Source organism: Tachysurus vachellii, chromosome 9 (assembly GCF_030014155.1).
Source record: "Tachysurus vachellii isolate PV-2020 chromosome 9, HZAU_Pvac_v1, whole genome shotgun sequence".
Classification (NCBI taxonomy): domain Eukaryota; kingdom Metazoa; phylum Chordata; class Actinopteri; order Siluriformes; family Bagridae; genus Tachysurus; species Tachysurus vachellii.
This window is the reverse complement of record NC_083468.1, coordinates 25,553,593-25,573,237: the sequence shown is the minus strand read 5'-3', so window position 1 is coordinate 25,573,237 and position 19,645 is coordinate 25,553,593. Positions and strand designations below refer to the sequence as shown.

At 41.6% G+C, this 19,645-nt stretch overlaps 1 protein-coding gene and 1 pseudogene across 1 annotated transcript; both read right to left on the bottom strand.

Annotated features, from left to right (window-relative positions):
- Positions 1-1,980: 1,980 nt before the first annotated feature.
- Positions 1,981-5,057, bottom strand: LOC132851722 (extracellular calcium-sensing receptor-like). Its single transcript, XM_060878708.1, has 6 exons — positions 4,921-5,057; positions 4,505-4,796; positions 3,557-4,369; positions 3,256-3,483; positions 3,014-3,137; positions 1,981-2,888 (listed from the first exon to the last, which is right to left on the bottom strand). The coding sequence occupies exons 2-6, from the start codon at positions 4,760-4,762 to the stop codon at positions 1,981-1,983; spliced, it is 2,331 nt and encodes a 776-aa protein (XP_060734691.1). The 5' UTR covers positions 4,763-4,796; positions 4,921-5,057.
- A 10,831-nt stretch (positions 5,058-15,888) lies between these two features.
- On the bottom strand, positions 15,889-19,048 carry LOC132851163 (extracellular calcium-sensing receptor-like; annotated as a pseudogene).
- Positions 19,049-19,645: the final 597 nt, after the last annotated feature.

Sequence of the window (19,645 nt, the reverse complement as noted above, 5' to 3'; positions counted from 1 at the left end):
CCCCTCTTTACACTTATTGATGACTTTAATTATAACTCTGACACTATAATGTAGGTCACATAATGTAATGTATGTTTCTTTTTTTGGTACCTGTGAAATAGCTGACTGGGCGCTTCTAGAGAGTCCACCTAGTGGTGCGAAATAAAGGCTTTCTGTAACTTTCTGAAGCATTCTGGACTATTGTATTCAGTACTGAAACACTTCTTGAAGCTTGTTGAAGATGGGTGACATCTGGTGGCGAAGAGTGGGGTTCGCGGTTAATGTATGAACCGCACCCCATATTGATCTGAAACACTTGCCCTGAAACAAATAAAATATTTTCTAAACTTGCCTTTAATGATCCTGATAACACAAGTTACTTAGCTCATTCTGTTTTTTCTTCCACCATTCTATGACTGAATACATGTTGGTGCGTCTTTTAAAAGAGCAAGAATGCTCACAAGGCAGCTCTTGTGGTCATTTCAACTGATCCACTAGCATCATAGATTTTATAATATGGATGCCAAGAAGAATATCGGTTCTTTTGGTTATTTCCTCAATGGCAAAATGGCAAATTTTTGATCATAAAGGTCACAGAGAAGAATATGATGAGCTATGGCCTAAAGGACCTCCCATTCTACAATCCTGTCTCAGACTGACTGAAAATAATCTCACATGTCACAGCCATTTAGAGGGTTTTTTCATGAAGATATGAGGTGAATCTGGCCAGCAAATATTTTTTTCTACCGGTTATCTTGATATTTATGACTTTTGTCTGATCAGATTGAAATGCAGACTTGTTTGTTGTATTTCCTTCATGACAGTGAAGAAATCCAGTTTACCAATGTGTGCCCACCTCTTTTCACAATCAATCAATATGACTTAGATACATGAATAGCCATCTATTTGCAAGTTATAGCTAAATTAACCTGACGTTGGTACACAGTGGCAAGGTTCCACCAATTACAAAAACAATTTATTTTCAATAAATATTCAGAAGATTTAGTTATATGATGACAAAAGTTTATAAATCATTCATTCAGCTGCAATTATGACTTCATCAGGCTGAAGATCATTGTGGATCCAGAGGTTACACACTGTATCCTCTAGCCCAGACCCTGCCTGACCCTTGCTTGGCCTTAACACTTATATTGATTTTTTCTGTATTTTTGACTTTGGCCTGTTTACTCACTTTGCGTTTGGATTTAACCTTTAACCTTTATGTGTTCACTAATACACTTGCTCTTCAAATATTAACTAGGGATGTACCGATACCACTTTTTCTCTTCCGATCCAATTCCGATACCAGCGTTTGCCAGTATCGGCCGATACCGATACCGATTCGATTTCTGTGTAGAACTCTTGGTCAATGCTGTAGGTAAAACGCGGAATGGAGTTTAATTTATTAGGGAATTCCTCAAGCAGAATGGATTCAACTGGCGGCGTTCTGAAAAGTAATAAAAAAAAAGATTATGTGCTGAATAGAGATGGTAAAAGTGGGTGGGTCCAATATTATTGGTCTTAAAAACTGGGTGGGTCCTGTCCCACCCACATATAATGGTTCCGACGCCCATGACCACGGGTCGGATCAAAATATCGGATCGGTACATTTTATTTGATTTAATTTTAGTTAATAACAGGCTGCAGTTGAAATAAAATGCTAAAAACAGAAATACATTACCTTACCCTGCATCTGTACATTTACTTTTATTGATGATAGGAATTTGACAATTCACTTGTTTAGAAAGTGTGTCTTAATATCTATTGCACAGATTACAGAATCATCATTTAAGGAATATGATCATTTTAATGGAATACATTGATTATGTCATCATAATTCTTCACTAACCGCTAACCATATGTAAATAGTACACATAAAATAACTTAGCTTATTTACCACAGTTACTGAAGTTGTAAATCTTTCATTTACAGTATATTATTAAGTGTTCCTTGCAAAGTTTAATCAGATATTTGTAGTGGCGAAGATCTGGACCGCTCAATTCATTTCACAGATGCTTTACCCATCATTTGCTTTTTTGTATTCTTTTCTGGTTTCATTATAATTATATAACACTTTGGAACAAATATGCAGAATAATAAACCAAAGCTTGATGCTAAAATAGCAAATATTTCTACAGCTACAGTGAATTTTCCAGGAGAGCTGAAATAAGCAGGAATAAATGTGATCCAAACTGCACAGAATATAAGTATGCTGAATGTGATGAATTTGGCTTCATTGAAATTGTCAGGCAACTTCCGGGCCAGAAAAGCCAAGATAAAACATAAAAGAGCTAAAAGTCCTATATAACCCAGAACAGCCCAGAAACCTATAACTGAGCCTACATGACATTCTAATATAACCTTTTCCTTGTAGTATTTCATATTATTATATGGAAAAGGAGGAGATATTGTTAACCAAAGTACACAAATAATGACCTGTACAAGAGTGAAGGCGAGTACACTGAATCTCTGCTGTAGAGGCCCAAACCATTTCATGACATTACTGCCTGGAAGTGTAGCCCTGAAGGCCATTAACACCACTACAGTTTTCCCCAGAACACAGGAGATACAGAGGACAAAGGTGATCCCAAACGCTGTGTGACGCAGCATACAGGACCACTCAGAGGGCTGACCAATGAATGTGACTGAACAGAGAAAACACAGAGTCAGAGAAAAGAGCAGCAGGAAGCTCAGCTCAGAATTATTTGCTCTAACAATTGGTGTGTCCTTGTGTTTAAAGAAAATTACAGCAATACAGATAGTGAACAAAGCTCCTAACAAAGAAAATGATACAAGAATGATTCCCATTATTTCCTCATATGACAGGAATTCCACCAACTTTAAGACACAGGTATCTCTCTTGTCATTAGACCACAGTTCAGGAGGGCACTTGATGCAAGATATAGAATCTAAAGAAAAATAAAATCACTTTAGGTAGTTACATTGAATTATATTTTGTTTATTAGTCTAAGAAAGTTTTTAATCCTTCAATGGCTTGTCTACATTACTAACACAAAACACTTTTTCATTATACCTGTTATATTACTGATTTCCCCATCTGCACATGGTATACAATCAAAGCAGCAGATTGGCCTTCCTTTCTGCACAGCCTTCCTGAAGCCCGGGGTACAACTGTTACTGCACACAGAGACTGGCACCTGAAAATCATTTTTATAGTATACTTTTAATAATACATCTCTAAAATTATTATTGTACATATTATTATTATTATTATTATTATTATTATTATTATTATTATTATTATTATTTATATACCTGTGGTTTGCTGTGGGCCCAGACTATACTGTTGTTGTTAAACAACAGCTGAAGGTGTGTTTGCAGAGAGGCATCATAGAAGCCCACTTTAACAAATACTGTTTGACCATCTTTACCTGGCTGACAGTTCAGCACTTCATAGCGTGCTGCTGGGTCTCCATTCTCATCAAAGAATACATCCTCTCCAGTTGTAGTCGTGAAACGAATTTTCTTCAGCTCATTCACTATCTAAAGTAAGAATTGCATACTCAGTTATAAATGTTAATACATATTTTTACTGAGTCTATTTTGTTACACTTACCTTCCAGGGTTGCTGGTAATCTGCTAATTTTGTACATGCAATAGCACCTTCTTGTCCATTTTCCTTCTCTGAACAGCCATAACTGTTATGTAGGGCATATGCCACAGCATATACAGCCTTATAAACATTACTTGCAATTCGTAAGTCTGAAACATCTGTATAAATATTTGGAACTTGAGAGAGGCTTTCATTGCCTTTGCACAACTGTTTCATGTCAGCATTCTCTTGTGTTAGAAATTTACATTGAAATATAGTCTCGAAAACCTCTTTGTGAAGACTTACATCAGCTGGATTGAGCTTAGTCAGAAATGACCCTAGGCCATTGATACTAGCTTTGGGGATAGCAAATCCCACAGACCCCTTCAGAATATGTTGCCATTCAGCATTGGCAGTGTTCACATCGGAGATCCAGGACTCACTTCCAATCCACTGAAACCCAGTCATGTTCTGCAAGACCATTTCCCTCAGAAGAAAAACAAAGTCAGAGTATGCAACAAATGCTACAATCACTTTGGAGGTTGAAGCCTTGATAATCTCAACTACATTGAGAATTTTTTCTCTGGAGTCTGTCTTAATAAATGCTTTGGAATACTCAATACAGATTCCCTCTTCTTTGGCTGCACTGATAAATGCACTTATGCCATTATTCCCATAGTCATTATCACTGCACAAGGCCCCCACCCAGGTCCATCCAAAATGTTTGACGAGCTTTGCCAAAGCTTTGCTCTGATAGTAATCACTGGGAACAGTTCTGAAGAAAGATGGGTGTTTTTTTTTGTCACTTAAACATGCACATGATGCAAAGTGACTAACCTGTAATAAAGGTCATTGGTTTAAGTATAAACTGTAGATAATACAACTTCGTATGTTTTAATTTCATTAGAATTGATACAAATGCAAAATTAATTTTAGTTTAATGCATGTTTTTAATTTGAAATTAAGATTTACCACAGGAATCTGCAAAGGTCCCACTGCAGTAGAGATGGCAATAGTGGGGCTAGATGATGTTTGCCCTATAATTGCTTGAACAGTGTCAGGTTTGGAGCAGTGCACTGAAGTTGTATTTTCTCCATAACCGTTGACTAATGACAAGGCAGCTCTTGTGGTCATTTCAACTGATCCACATGTATCATAAATTTTATAACCTAAATTGATGCCAGGCAGAATATCACTTCTGTTGTTAATTTCTTCAATTGTAAACATCATTGTTTGTGCACTTTGAAATTCTCTAAGGTTAAAACTTTGGAACAAAGTCACAATATAAATTAAAATAAATTTTGAAAAAAGTTACAATGCAAATAATTAAGAAATATGCTTTTAACATAACCTCATTCATTTAGCCAATTCTCATAATGCCCACGCACCTTATGCATTCTCCTTTCTTGGGCACTGATGTGTATGTTTGTGCTGGCTGCTCCAATTTGGTGTGTAAGTTAAAAATCCCACCAATCAGTATATCCCCATCTCTACTGAGTTGTGGAGGATTGGGCAGTCCTTGGATGATGCATGGAGGATCAGCTGCTCTCACCTGAGTGAACAGAAGCCATGTGTGCAAGAAACTCATTCTCATCCCTCCCAAAGCAGAAAGAACTCTGGGTTATATAATCCTTTTTAAGTCCCCCAATAAATACACGTCAAGGTGTAGTGATTACTTATGCCTATGTATTAGCTCATTATTTTGCATTACATCATCTAAAACCCCCCTGTAATATCCCAGTTATTTCTGTACTTATATTTGTATTGAATTGATAGTCAGAGTAGGACATGCCTCAAATTTTGCATAATCACAGGCAAACAATAACTATCTACAACTTTATACTGTATATTCAGTGTATTCAGAAATTATTCAGACCCCCTTGATTTTTTTCAAGTTTATGTTGCAGCCTGACACTACAATTGTTCAAATTAATTTTTTCTCGTTAATCAACATCAAAATGTTTGCAAATGCTTGAAAAAGGTAAAACTGAAAAATCACATACACATAAGTATTCAAATCCTTTGCAACAACGATAAATTTCAAATGCACTGAAGTTGTATATTCTGTACGCCCATTGACTAAGGATAAGGTCTTTCTTGTGGCCAAGTCGGATATTCCAGTGAGGAAGAATATTACTTCTGTTGTTGATTTCCTGAATTACAAATATCGTTTGTTCTGCACTTTGATATGCTTTGAGGGTCAAACATTAGACAAAATACTATAAATCACAATGTAATTCAGAATATGTTTCACTAAAGGCATGTGCAGGAATAAAAAAGATTGTGGGTAGAAGAGCTACATAACAGTGGTGGAATTTCTGGATAAAACAGTCAGCATTTCTATACCCAGTCTTATTGAGTGCAACATTATCCCAAATGATTAAGAAGATATTCCCACATCAGGGATAGCTTCACAACCATTCCATGGTCTGGAAATTGTTCAGAAGACACTTATGAATAATAAATGTAATGTGAGACATATGTGAAACATATGTGAGATAAACGTAAAAAAAAAAAAAGCTGGTAAGTAACAATTTGATTTGTGCTAGTATATTACAAGCTAAAGCTGAAATTAATTGCTAAAAAAAAGTCCTGTTTTGGGGAATATTTTGGACAGCATTAACCTGCTCAGTTTGTCACAGATATTTTGCATTGTACCAATTTCTGGACAAGAGTATGGCACAACTGCAAGCCTACCAAGACATGGCCATCCACCTAAACTGACAGGCCGTTCAAGGAGAGGATTAATCAGAGAAGCAGCCAAGAGGCCCATGGTAACTCTGGAGGAGCTGCAGAGATCCACAACTCAGGTGGGAGAATCTGTCCACAGGACAACTATTAGTCGTGCACTCCGCAAATCTGGTCTTTATGGAAAAGTGGCAAGAAAAAAGCCATTGTTGAAAGAAAGCCATAAGAAATTGGCCAAAAAAATTGGCCAAAAAAATTTGGAGCCATGTGGGGGACACAGCAAGCATGTGGAAGAAGGTGCTCTGGTCAGATGAGACCAAAATTGAACATTTTGGCCAAAATTCAAAACACTGCACATCACCCTGAACACACCATCCGAACCGTCAAGCATGGTGGTGGCAGCATCATGTTGTGGGGATGCATTTCTTCAGCAGGAACAGGGAAGCTGGTCAGAGTTGATGGGAAGATGGATGGAGCCAAATACAGGGCAATCTTAGATGAAAGCCTGTTAGAGTCTGCAAAAGACTTGAGACTGGGGCAGAGGTTCACCTTCCAGCAAGACAATGACCCTAAACATACAGCCATAGTTACAATGGAGTGGTTTAGATCAAAGCATATTCATGTGTTAGAATGGCCCAGTCAAAGTCCAGACCTAAATCCAATTGAGAATCTGTGGCGAGACTTGAAAAATGCTGTTCACAGACGCTCGCCATCCAATCTGACAGAGTTAGAGAGAGCTATTTTGCAAAGAAGAATGGGCAAAAATAATTGAATAATAGTTGGATAATCTGATCTACCAACAGCATGCCAGAGGCTCGACACAAACCTACCCGACATATACAGGAATCTACCTCAGACAAGAAGGGAACCACTGCACACCAATTTTGCCTCTGCCTACATCAATATCCCACCTGCCCCGAGAAACCAGGAGATTTCTTGTTTCTTATTTATAGTGGATTCAAGATTGGACTTGATTGACCACCACCTTGTTAAAGAGCTCTGGTTGCCCATGACCACATGTACAACCCTGTTCCATGTTAGTGCTGTGGAGGGCTTCATCATGTATCAAACCACCTCATAACCCTTACAGCTGGATTATTTCACACAGAGGAATTGACTTCACCATCACAAACCTCTCCTTTTGTGGCAGGACAAGGGACTATTAATGGTCACCCTTCTGCATGAACCACTGCCTGCAGTATCATGTTACTCAACCCTGCCTGACTACATCCATGGGAAGCCCCAAACCTCACAACAAAAGAATTCCCAAAAAGAACATTTTCCTCAAAGAAGTCCTCAGCAAAGAACAGGCAACTTAATTTCCCCCTTAACAGTCCTGGGACTGCCTGATTAAAGTGCTACCCAATGCAATACTCCCCAAATGTTGAGTCACTCCCAAAAAGCCAGGCCATTGAGGAATATATAGAAGAGGCATTGATGGCAGGGCACATTCGACCCTCTACATCACCCCCCAACACAGGATTCTTCTTTGTGGACAAAAAAGATGGGGGACTATCGAGGACTATCAACTTTATCACTGTTACTTGTAGCCGTTCCCTCTGGTCCCGGGGTCCAGAATTGGATCTAAGAAGCTCACACAACTTGATGCAGATTAGAGATGGGGATGAATGAAAAACTGCCTTCCACATCACCTGGGAGTACTACAGTATGAATACCAGGTGATGCCAAAAGGGTTGACCAATGCCTGACCTGTGTTTCAGGCTTTTATTAATGGAGTGTTCAGATACTTGATCAACCGCTATGTTATTGTCAAGGTTGATGACATTCTGATCCACACCACAACCTGGAAGATCATGTCTACTATGTCCTCACCGTCCTCATATGCCTGACTCAGCACCACCTCTGTGTAAAAGCAAAAAATTGTGTACCATTGGGACACAATAGGCCATATAGATGGATTGAAGGGTTGAAAAACCTAATCTAATTAATAACTGATCACAAGAACCTCAAATACATCTAAAGTGCCAAAACTCCACAAACCCTGCCAGGCCTGGTGGCCCCCTGTTCTTCCCACAATTCCAGGTTATAGTAACCTATTTACCAGGAAGCAAAAACAGTAAAGCTGATGACCCAGTGCCGATCCTGACCTCCCTGGGGCCCTAAGCAAAATTCTACTAAGGAGCCCTCCTACCTGACCCGTGAGCCATGTAAACCATTTGCCACACATTCACACTTGACACCCCACTGCTCCCACTACAAACCTCTCTCCTTTTTAAAAAAGTTTGCTCCTAGTGAATATGCAATAGCAGATATCAGATATCAGATATAATCAAGTGTAAAATGTAATTCCTGATATAAAAAATATGGTTACTACTAGAAATCACACTCTTAATATTTAAATTTTAAGTATTAAAAACTGAATTCTTGATATCAAAAATCCATATCATGTGAATGTATAAAAGCTAAAATAGCTTGCCATATCGTATCACTGTGTTTTATAGTATGCATGAGAGCAATACTTGATCCCTGATGGTTATTATTTACTGAGGGATGTGCATTCTTATTGACCGGGCATTATGCCCACTCCAATGTAAATTTGTTGGTTTCCATATTGCATTAAGGTTGTTGTAACCTTGATTGAGAGACTATAAATATTGTCAATTAGGAGTGCTATCACATTACTTTTTGTACTGATCCCCACACAGATGTTGCTGCTGGAAAGCGTGCGTCATTTCATGCACGATTGCACACGCATATGAACGCATGTGCAGGCGATCAAGCTGCCGTTTATAAACACCGTTGCCCTTGGGCGTTTATTCACGCAAATGTTCACGCAATAAATTGTTGTGTGACAGACAGACAGGCCAAGAGATGCACTGGCAGCACTGCACAGCTAATTTAGCTAGTCAGATAGAGAATAGAGACAGAATCACATCAACTTAACTTTACTGTTATTTGCTCTTGCTGACATCAAAACTTTAAGAAAACACAAGTTTACATGATTGCTGTTCTCGCATTTCACTCACATTTTGTTTCTTTTTTCTCTTTTCATGGCCAGATGTACAGCTCCGCTTCATATTGCTATCTACACAGTAAACATTAACACGCGCTGTAAAATGAGGCAGGGGAGGCGGGGCCTTGCGGAATTTGCGGGGCCCTATGCAACTTGCATAGTGAGCATATAGAGCCGATCGGCTCTGTGATGACCTTTCATGCCATCTTGACACCATAAACCAACTCATGCCTCCCAATTCCATCCTGGCACAGTCTCAAAAGACTCTCAAAAGAAACATATTCACTAGACCAGAAGCCCACGTCAAAGCCTACAATGTGTGTGCCCAATCAAAGCCTTCCTGCCAGCTGTCGTCCTGGAATAACCTCCCACCGACCCTGGCCACACATAACATTCATATATAGAGTATGTTATTTATTTATTTATTTATTGTATTGTAAATTTATTTATTGTAAATATGTCTATACTGCAATTCAGATTTGGACTTCTGGTTACATGATAACTGCATTTTGTTGCCTTGTACCAGTATGCAATAACAATAAAGTTTAATCTAATCTAACCTATTCTCATTTTGTGAAATTACTTGACCGGCAGAACAGGTGCTTATTGTATAATCTGGGAATTGTTCAGAAGACAGTTACATATACAGAAATAAACAGAAAACAACAGAAGTAATATTTTATTTGATTGTGTTCTATTCTATTACAGGCTACAGCTGAATATAAATTCTAACAACACAAATCTATAAGTCATAGATGTCTTATACAATTCCCTTTGTTTATATTCTGTTCATGTGCGTTTGTTTGTTTTGTGTTCTTGTGTATGTTTGCCCTGCCCAAGACTTATCCTGTTCCTGCCTCTGCAAACCTGTTTCTTATGTTTCTCTAATTATCTCTACCATTTATACCTGCTGTCTTGTGTTTTTTTTTGATAAGTCATTGTCTGTATTTATTAACCATTATTTATGGATTTATGGAATTATTAACTGGATTTGTCCTGTTTTATGTTTTTGGTATTCAGTTTCTGTTTTGCTGTCTCCTATATTTTTGTTGTTTAGTTTTTTCCCTAGTGTCAGTTTTTACTGTTATTTTCTTAATAAAACTACACCGGGTTATGTATGTACGTATGTAACCCGGTTCCCTGAGAAGGGACCGAGATGCTGCGTAAGTGCTGACGCTATGGGAATGCTTCTGTGAGGAAGTTGTGTCTGAAGCTCTGTGTGCACACACGCCATTTTAATGGCTCGGGAAGGACACGTGACGGAGTGATTACGCGCCAGCAAGTCCATATAAGGGCATCTATGTCACACTACTCCAGCTTCTATTTGTCTGAAGGAAGCACGAGAGGATGCCCAGGGTGTGGCCAGCGACGCAGAATCTCGTTCACTTCTCAGGGAACCGGGTTACATACGTAACCTGGTTTAGTTCCCTTTCGAGGGAACTCAACGCTGCGTCAGTGCTGACGCTATGGGAATGCCAATACCCACGTTGCCACGCACCGGTCGATGACTGTGCCAGAGGCCGTGAGAGAGCACGAGCAGACTGGGAACAGACCATCAAGGCCCTGCAGGACCTGGGACCCTGGAGTGGGGTCCAAGACCAGGTTATAGAACCAGATAGAGGTGTGCGGAGAGGACCAACCTGCCGCAACACAAACATTTTCAAAGGGAACATGCCTGGCCAAGGTACTGGATGAGGCAATACCCCTAGCGGAGTTAGCCCTGATGCCGAGAGGTGAGTCAAGACCATGCACCTAATAGGCCTGAGCTAATGGCCTCCACTACCCAGTCGCTGCTTGGAACCTGGATTACCCTTATTCCGGCCCAAGACAGACAAAAAGAGCAGAGGAGTTACTCCATGAGCTAGAGCAGTGGTCATAAGTCCTCAAGGCCCTTAGTGGGCAAAGCAAATGCAGCCTCTCCTAGGCCTCTCATGGGGCGGGGGACAGTAGGCCCGCAGTAAGACTGGAAGGCAGCCCTCCTGGGCACCTTAGGGACATATCCTGCCCCAGGGTGCAGAATAACCTTGGCCATGACAGGGGAAAATTCTAGGCAGGCAGGGGTGATCGACAAAGACTTCAAATCTCCCACTAACTCAACAGAGGCCAAGGCTAGGAGCAGAGCCAACTTCAGGGTCAGAAACTTCTCAGAGGCTGACGCCATTGGCTCAAAGGGGGCTTCCAGCAGCCCCTTCAGGACCACAGAGAGGTCCCAGGAATAAAGGCGCAGTCTGCAGGAAGGCCTCAGCTGCCTGTCACCACGCAGAAAGTGAGAGACCAGAGGGTGCCTACGCAAGGAGGTCCCAAGGACAGGTTCATGGTTCGCAGAGATGCCGGCCATGTACACCTCTAAAGTAGATGGGGACAGGCCCTGAGAAAAGCAAGACTGCAGGAACTCCAGCACTGTACTGACCAGGCAGTGAACTGGATCCTGACAGTGTTCATAGCACCAGAGGGGAAAAAGCCTCCACTTCAGAGCATACAGCTTCCTAGTGGAGGGAGCCCTAGCATTCAGTAGAGTCTCGGTGACCTCAGATGAGAGGCCTGCCTCTAGGAACTGGTCCCCCTCAGGGGCCAGACCCGAAGCTTCCACATCTCGGGGCAGGGGTGTAGGATTGCCCCCTGCGCCTGAGAGAGGAGATCCTCCCTAATGGGAACCTTCATGGAGTGCCGTTCAGGAAGGAGGCTAGGTCCGTGAACCAAACTGGAGAGGGCCAATGAGGGGCAACTAGGAGTAGGTTGACCCGGTCGTGGCGCACTCTGGCTAGGACTTGCGGGAGCAGAGCTACTGGGGGGGAGGCGTACAGACGGAACCTCGGCCACGTCCATACCAATTTCGCTCCGCCATGTGGGGGTGGAGACGTCACTCCCCGGGCCTCAGCACTTGCCTCGACAGGAAGTCTGCCTCCCGATTTACATGCCCTGGGATGAAAATTGCTCTCAGTGAAAGGAACCTGGTCTCTGCCCAGAGCAGAATCTGCTGTGCCAACCTAAAACGGGGGCACAAATGCAGACCGCCCTGATGATTGACATGGGGAACCACCGCAGTGCTGCCTGTCCATACTTAAGACATGGCAGCCCCTGAGGCATGGAAGAAAGTGTTAGAAACACAGCCCTCATCTCCAGGCAGTTTATGTGCCATGAGAGATAGGGGCCCTCCCATAGACCCTGGGCAGGAACGCCATCCTAGGCTGCTCCCCAGCCCGAAAGCGAGGCTTCCATCGAAAGAGTCCTGCGATGGTGACACGCCCCTAGAGTGGGACCCAAGGCCAGAAACCGGGGACTTTTCCACATAAGAAGGGTACGAAGCCCACAGCGTATAACCCTTATAACCCTGAGGGGATGTCCCGCACCCCTGAGCCAGAGCTGGAATGGCCTCATGTGAAGCAGACCCAAAGGGATAACGTTGGATGCTGCCGACATGAGGCTGAGCACCCTCTGTGCCTCAGCAACAGAGAGGCCTCAGCCTAACCGAATAGCTTTCACCTCTGACAAGATGGAAGCCGCCCGAGCGGGAGACAGACGTGCCCGCATCGTGGTGGAATCCCAAACTAGCCCCAGAAAGGTGGTTCTCTGAAAAAGGAGAAAGCACACTTTTCTGGGTCCAACCTGAGGCCTAGAGACCTCATATGGGCAAGCACAGCATCTTGATGACTGGCTGCCATAGCCTTCGACTGGGCCAGAATGAGCCAGTCGTCCAGGTAATTCAGTACATGGATGCCCTGGAGACACAACGGTGTCCTGGCAGCAATCATGCACTTTGTAAACATGCGTGGTGAAAGGGCTACGCCAAAAGAAAGAACACTACTGGTACACTTCGCCCCAAAAGTGAACCTGAGGAACTTCCTGTGCTCTGGCAGAATGCCTATGTGAAAATAAGCGTCCTCAAGGTCGATCGTCACAAATCAGTCTCTGTACCTGATCTGGGACACGATAACCTTGAGCATGAGCATCTTGAACCTCTGCAGAGTACAGTTCAGAGCCCGCAGGTCCAAAATCGGACGCAGCCCCCGTCCTTCTTGGGAACAATGAAATTGTTCATTGAGACCCTACTGCAATGAGACCCTACTGCTCCCCAAAATGCCGGAGGCAGCGGGGCAGGCAGTAGGGGGAGCCTTCCTGAATAGGATGCTCCTAGGAACCCCAGCCCTCAGGCATTGGGTCTGGGCCCGGGTATGCCAACCTGCCTCCCTAGTCTTAGATGGGGGGGCACGGGCAGCCACACTAACCCTCCTTACTGTCCTGTAGTGAGCTAGGAGGGGGTTGAGTGCGGCTGGAAGATGACCCAGGCTCCCTGAACGCCGCCAACTGGCATTTTACCTCCTGGTTCCTGTCAACGACAGTACTCACTGCGTCGCCGAACAAGCCCTGAGGTGACACCAGGGCATCCAGGAGAGAGGACCTATCTTTATCTTTAATATCTGTTAAATTGAGCCACATGTGTCTCTCCGTGGCAACCAGCCCAGCCATTGCACGGCCTATGGAGCGGGCCGTCTGCTTTGTGGCACGGAGCGCAAAGTCAGTGGCTCGGTGGAGCTCAGATACAGTACCACCTGAGGTCCCAACCTCTGGCCACCATTGAGCTCTGCCAGCAGGTCAGCCTGGTAGGCCTGCAAAACTGTCATGGTGTTCAGGGCCACACCTGCTTGGCCTGCTGCCATGTAGGCCTTAACCACAAGGGCTGAAGTAGTCCTACATGGCTTGGATGGAATGCAGGTTTCCTCCATGCGGGCGATGTAGGTGAGAGATAGCGTCTCTCTTGTCTCTTGTCTTGTCTTGATAGCGTCTCCCTGTAAGCGTCTCTTCAATCCCAGGCATCGCCCCATATCATGGCTTTCAAGCCCTGAATATATATATATATATATATATATATATATAATAATGTATATAATAATAATATAATGTATATTATACATATATATATAAATAAATATATACTATAATGGCTGAATAGTCAGACATGGCAGAAGAAAAAATGCGTGCTGCAAATGGATTTCTTCAAGACCTCAAAACCTCAGCATGGAGGCCTGGGAAAAATGGCAGCCGCCTGCGTGAAGGTTAGAAAGCGGTCGTCTAGCTTAGAACGGACGACATTAACGCCCTCCCAATCAGATTTTAACCTAGACAAAGCGCGTGTCACCGCCTCGAGGTGTCACCGCCTCCTCAAACACCACTGATGTCGGCTGTTCAGAGGGGGGAAGCCCCTCCCCACCCGCATCGAGCTCCTCAAAGCCCGACGCAGAAATGCGACATGCTCACTTCCGGGTCGGGAGAAATCGCAGCGCGAGCTCCCGAAACCGAAATCGAACAAACGGAGTCAGGGGAGAGGGAAAGAGAAAGGGAAATACCCGTCTTTTTCTCCGCTTCCGCTAACTCAACCTGCGAACCCCTTGATCAAAGCCGCCACGCCGCCTCGGCGGACGTGGGACTCGAACTACGAGGTGCAGCCGAAGCTGAAAATATAGCCAGGCAGGATCGGAGAATACGCAGAGGAAATCCATCACAATGCACGCAGACGGCTCCCTCGAGAGCCGACCGCGCATGCTCCTCTCCCAAACAAACAATGCAAAGAGAGTGCGTGTCATCCCCGTGATAAAAGATGCACGCATCTCTTAAAATGCTTAGATTGCAACATATTATTGTTTTTCTTGCCTAGTTTTCCCTAAAATATATATTTTTCTCTCCCTGCACTTGACAGACAGGACAAACAATTGACACACATACACAGAGCGCTTCCTGAAGACAAAGACGCTGGAGTAGTGTGACGTAGATGCCCTTATATGGACTTGCTGGCGCGTAATCACTGCGTCACGTGTCCTTCCCGAGCCATTAAAATGGCATGTGTGCACACAGAGCTTCAGACACAACTTCCTCACAAAAGCATTCCCATAGCTTCAGCACTGACGGAGCGTCTCGTTCCCTCGAAAGAGAACTCTGTTTGCCTTCTATACTTGGATTCACCCGTGGCATTCACTAAATTCCAGGGATTTCGTTACCATGACGTAAAGTGGGCGTGGTCCTGGAAGTCTTGGAAAAATGCCCTCTTTCAATAAAAAAGAGAATTCCTATGATGGATAATGAAGGACAAAACAGTCATACAGGTAGATTTTATATTTTATATCTATTATGCTTTATTATATTACAGTTAAGCTATTTTCGAAAACAAATAAACAACCAAAAACTACTGTTAGGTTTAGGGTTACATTATCAAATAGGCCACGCCTGCCTGATGACGCAATATCTGTTATGCTGTTCCAAACCCCTGGAAATAAGTGCATCCCATTCACCTGCACCTAATGGGACAGAGTCCAGCTGCTGAGTTTGTCACAAATATGTTGCATTTTGCCAATTTTCCTTATAGTAATGATACTCCACAAGGAGAGATTAACAGTCGTTTACACTGCTTGGGGAGATTTACTTTTATTAATGATTTTATTGCCTTTCATAATGCACTTACAAATGTGTGTGGAGTGTGTAAAGAGAGAGGTAAAATATATGTAAACCTATAAATATATGTGAAATCATTGTTGTTTATGACACCAAAATTCTTGCACTAACCATATGTAAATTGTACTACAAAGTCAGATAAAATATTGTCCTCAGATATTGAAGTTCTAAATCTATACCCTGAAATATTTTGAAAGCGTATATATATTGAAAGCTTCATTCATATAGATGAAGATCTGGACAGCTTAATTCAATTCACAGATGCTTTACCCATCATTTGCTTCTTTGTATTCTTTTCTGGTTTCATCATGATTATATAACACTTTGGAACAAATATGCAGAGTAGTAAACCAAAGCTTGATGCTAAAATAGCAAATATCTCTACAGCTACAGTGAATTTTCCAGGAGAGCTGACATAAGCAGGAATAAATGTGATCCAAACTGCACAGAATATAAGTATGCTGAATGTGATGAATTTGGCTTCATTGAAATTGTCAGGCAACTTCCGGGCCAGAAAAGCCAAGATAAAACATAAAAGAGCCAAAAGTCCTATATAACCCAGAACAGCCCAGAAACCTATAACTGAGCCTACATGACATTCTAATATAATCTTTTCCTTGTAGTAGTGCATATTATTGTATGGAAAAGGAGGAGATATTGTTAACCAAAGTACACAAATAATGACCTGTACTAGAGTGAAGGCGAGTACACTGAGTCTCTGCTGTGGAGGCCCAAACCATTTCATGGCTTTACTTCCTGGAAGTGTAGCCCTGAAGGCCACTAACACCACTACAGTTTTCCCCAGAACACAGGAGATACAGAGGACAAAGGTGATTCCAAACGCTGTGTGGCGCAGCATACATGACCACTCAGAGGGCTGACCAATGAATGTGACTGAACAGAGAAAACACAGAGTCAGAGAAAAGAGCAGCAAAAAGCTCAGCTCAGAGTTGTTTGCTCTAACAATTGGTGTGTCCTTGTGTTTAAAGAAAATTACAGCAATACAGATAGTGAACAAAACTCCTAACAAAGAAAACGATACAAGAATGATTCCCATTAACTCCTCGTATGACAGGAATTCCACCAACTTTAAGACACAAGTATCTTTCATGTCATTAGACCACAGTTCAGGAGGGCACTTGATGCAAGATATAGAATCTAAAGAAAAATAAAATCACTTTAGGTAGTTAAGGTAGTTACATTGAATTAGATTTTGTTTTTTAGTCTAAGAAAGTTTTTAATCCTTCAATGGCTTGACTACATTACTAACACAAAACACTTTTTCATTATACCTGTTATATTACTGATTTCCCCATCTGCACATGGTATACAATCAAAACAGCAGATTGGCCTTCCTTTCTGCACAGCCTTCCTGAAGCCCGGGGTACAACTGTTACTGCACACAGAGACTGGCACCTGAAAATCATTTTTATAGTATACTTTTAATAATACATCTCTAAAATTATTATTGTACATATTATTATTATTATTATTATTATTATTATTATTATTATTATTATTATTATTATTTATATAGCTGCTATATACCTGTGGTTTGTTGTGGGTCCAGACTATACTGTTGTTGTTAAACAGCAGCTGAAGGTGTGTTTGCAGAGAGGCATCATAGAAGCCCACTTTAACAAATAATGCTTGACCATCTTTATCTTGCTGGCAGTTTAGCACTTCATAGCGTGCTGCTGGGTCTCCATTCTCATCAAAGAATACATCCTCTCCTGTTGTAGTCGTGAAATGGATTCTCTTCAGCTCATTCACTATCTAAAGTAAGAATTGCATAATCAGTTATAAATATAAATACATATTTTTACTGAGTCTATTTGTTGCACTCACCTTCGAAGGTTGCTGGTAATCTGCTAGTTTTGTACATGCAATAGCACCTTCTTGTCCATTTTCCTTCTCTGAACAGCCATAAATATTATGTAAGGCATATGCCACAGCATACACAGCCTTATAAACATTATTTGCAATTCGTAAGTCTGAAACATCTGTATAAATATTTGGAACTTGAGAGAGGCTTTCATTGCCTTTGCACAACTGTTTCATGTCAGAAATTTCTTGTGTTAGAAATTTACAATCAAATATGGTCTCGAAAACCTCTTTGTGAAGACTTACATCAGCTGGACTGAGCTTAGTCAGAAATGACCCTAGGCCATTGACACTAGCTTTGGGGATAGCAAATCCCACAGACCCCTTCAGAACATGTTGCCATTCAGAATTGGCACTGTTTACATCGGAGATCCAGGACTCACTTCCAATCCACTGAAACCCAGTCAGGTTCTGCAAGACCATTTCCCTCAGAAGAAAAACAAAGTCAGTGTATGCAACAAAAGCTACAATGACTTTGGAGGTTGAAGCCTTGATAATCTTAACTATATTGAGAATTTTTTCTCTGGAGTCTGTCTTAATAAATGCTTTGGAGTATTCAATACAGATTCCCTCTTCTTTGGCTGCACTGATAAATACACTTATGCCATTATTCCCATAGTCATTATCACTGCACACGGCCCCCACCCAGGTCCATCCAAAATGTTTGACGAGCTTTGCCAAAGCTCTGCTCTGATAGTAATCACTGGGAATTGTTCTGAAGAAAGATGGGTGTTTTTTTTGTCACTTAAACATGCACATGATGCAAAGTGACTAACCAGTAATAAAGGTCATTGGTTTAAATATAAACTGTACATAATACAACTTCGTATGGTTTCATTTCATTAGAATCGATACAAATGCAAAATTAATTTCAGTTTAATGCATGTTTACAAAGTGAAATTAAGATTTACCACAGGAATCTGCAAAGGTCCCACTGCAGTAGAGATGGCAACAGTGGGGCTAGATGATGTTTGCCCTATAATTGCTTGAACAGTGTCAGATTTGGAGCAGTGCACTGAAGTTGTATTTTCTCCATAACCACTGACTAATGACAAGGCAGCTCTTGTGGTAATTTCAACTGATCCACATGTATCATAAATTTTATAACCTAAATTGATGCCAGGCAGAATATCACTTCTGTTGTTGATTTCTTCGATTGCAAACATCATTGTTTGTGCACTTTGAAATTCTCTTAGGTTAAAACTTTGGAACAAAGTCACAATATAAATTAAAATAAATTTTGAAAAAAGTTTCAATGCAAATAATTAAGAAATATGCTTTTAACATAACCTCATTCATTTTGAAATTCTCATAATGCCCACTGACCTTTTGCATTCCCCTTTCTTGGGCACTGATGTGAATGTTTGTGCTGGCTGCTCCCATTTGGTGTGTAAGTTAAAAACCCCACCAATCAGTATATCCCCATCTTTACTGAGTTGTGGAGGATTGGGCAGTCCTTGGATGCTGCATGGAGGATCAGCTGCTCTCACCTGAGTGAACAGAAGCCATGTGTGCAAGAAACTCATTCTCATCCCCCCCAAACCACCTAGAACTCTAGGTTATATTCAGTAACCCTTAGTCCCCCAATACCCATACGTCAAGGTGTAGTGATTAGTTATGCATATGCACTAGCTCATTAGTTTGCATTATATCTTCTAAAATCCCCCTGTAACATCCCAATTATATCTGTACTTATATTTGTATTGAATTGATGGTCAGAGTAGGACATGCCTCAAATTGTGCATAATCACAGGCAAACAGTAACTATCTACAATTTTATACTGTATAAAGTTGAGTGCATTCAGAAATTATTCAGACCCCCTTCATTTTTTTAAAGTTTGTTATGTTGCAGCCCGACACTACAATTCTTCAAATTAATTTTTTCTCATTAATCAACATCAAAATGTTTGCAAATGGTTGAAAAAGGTAAAACTAAAAAATCACATATACATAAGTATTCAAATCCTTTGCAACAACGATAAATTTCAAATGCACTGAAGTTGTATTTTCTGTACGCCCATTGACTAAGGATAAGGCCTTTCTTGTGGCCACATCATATATTCCAGTGCCAGGAAGAATATCACTTCTGTTGTTGATTTTCTGAATTACAAATACCATTTGTT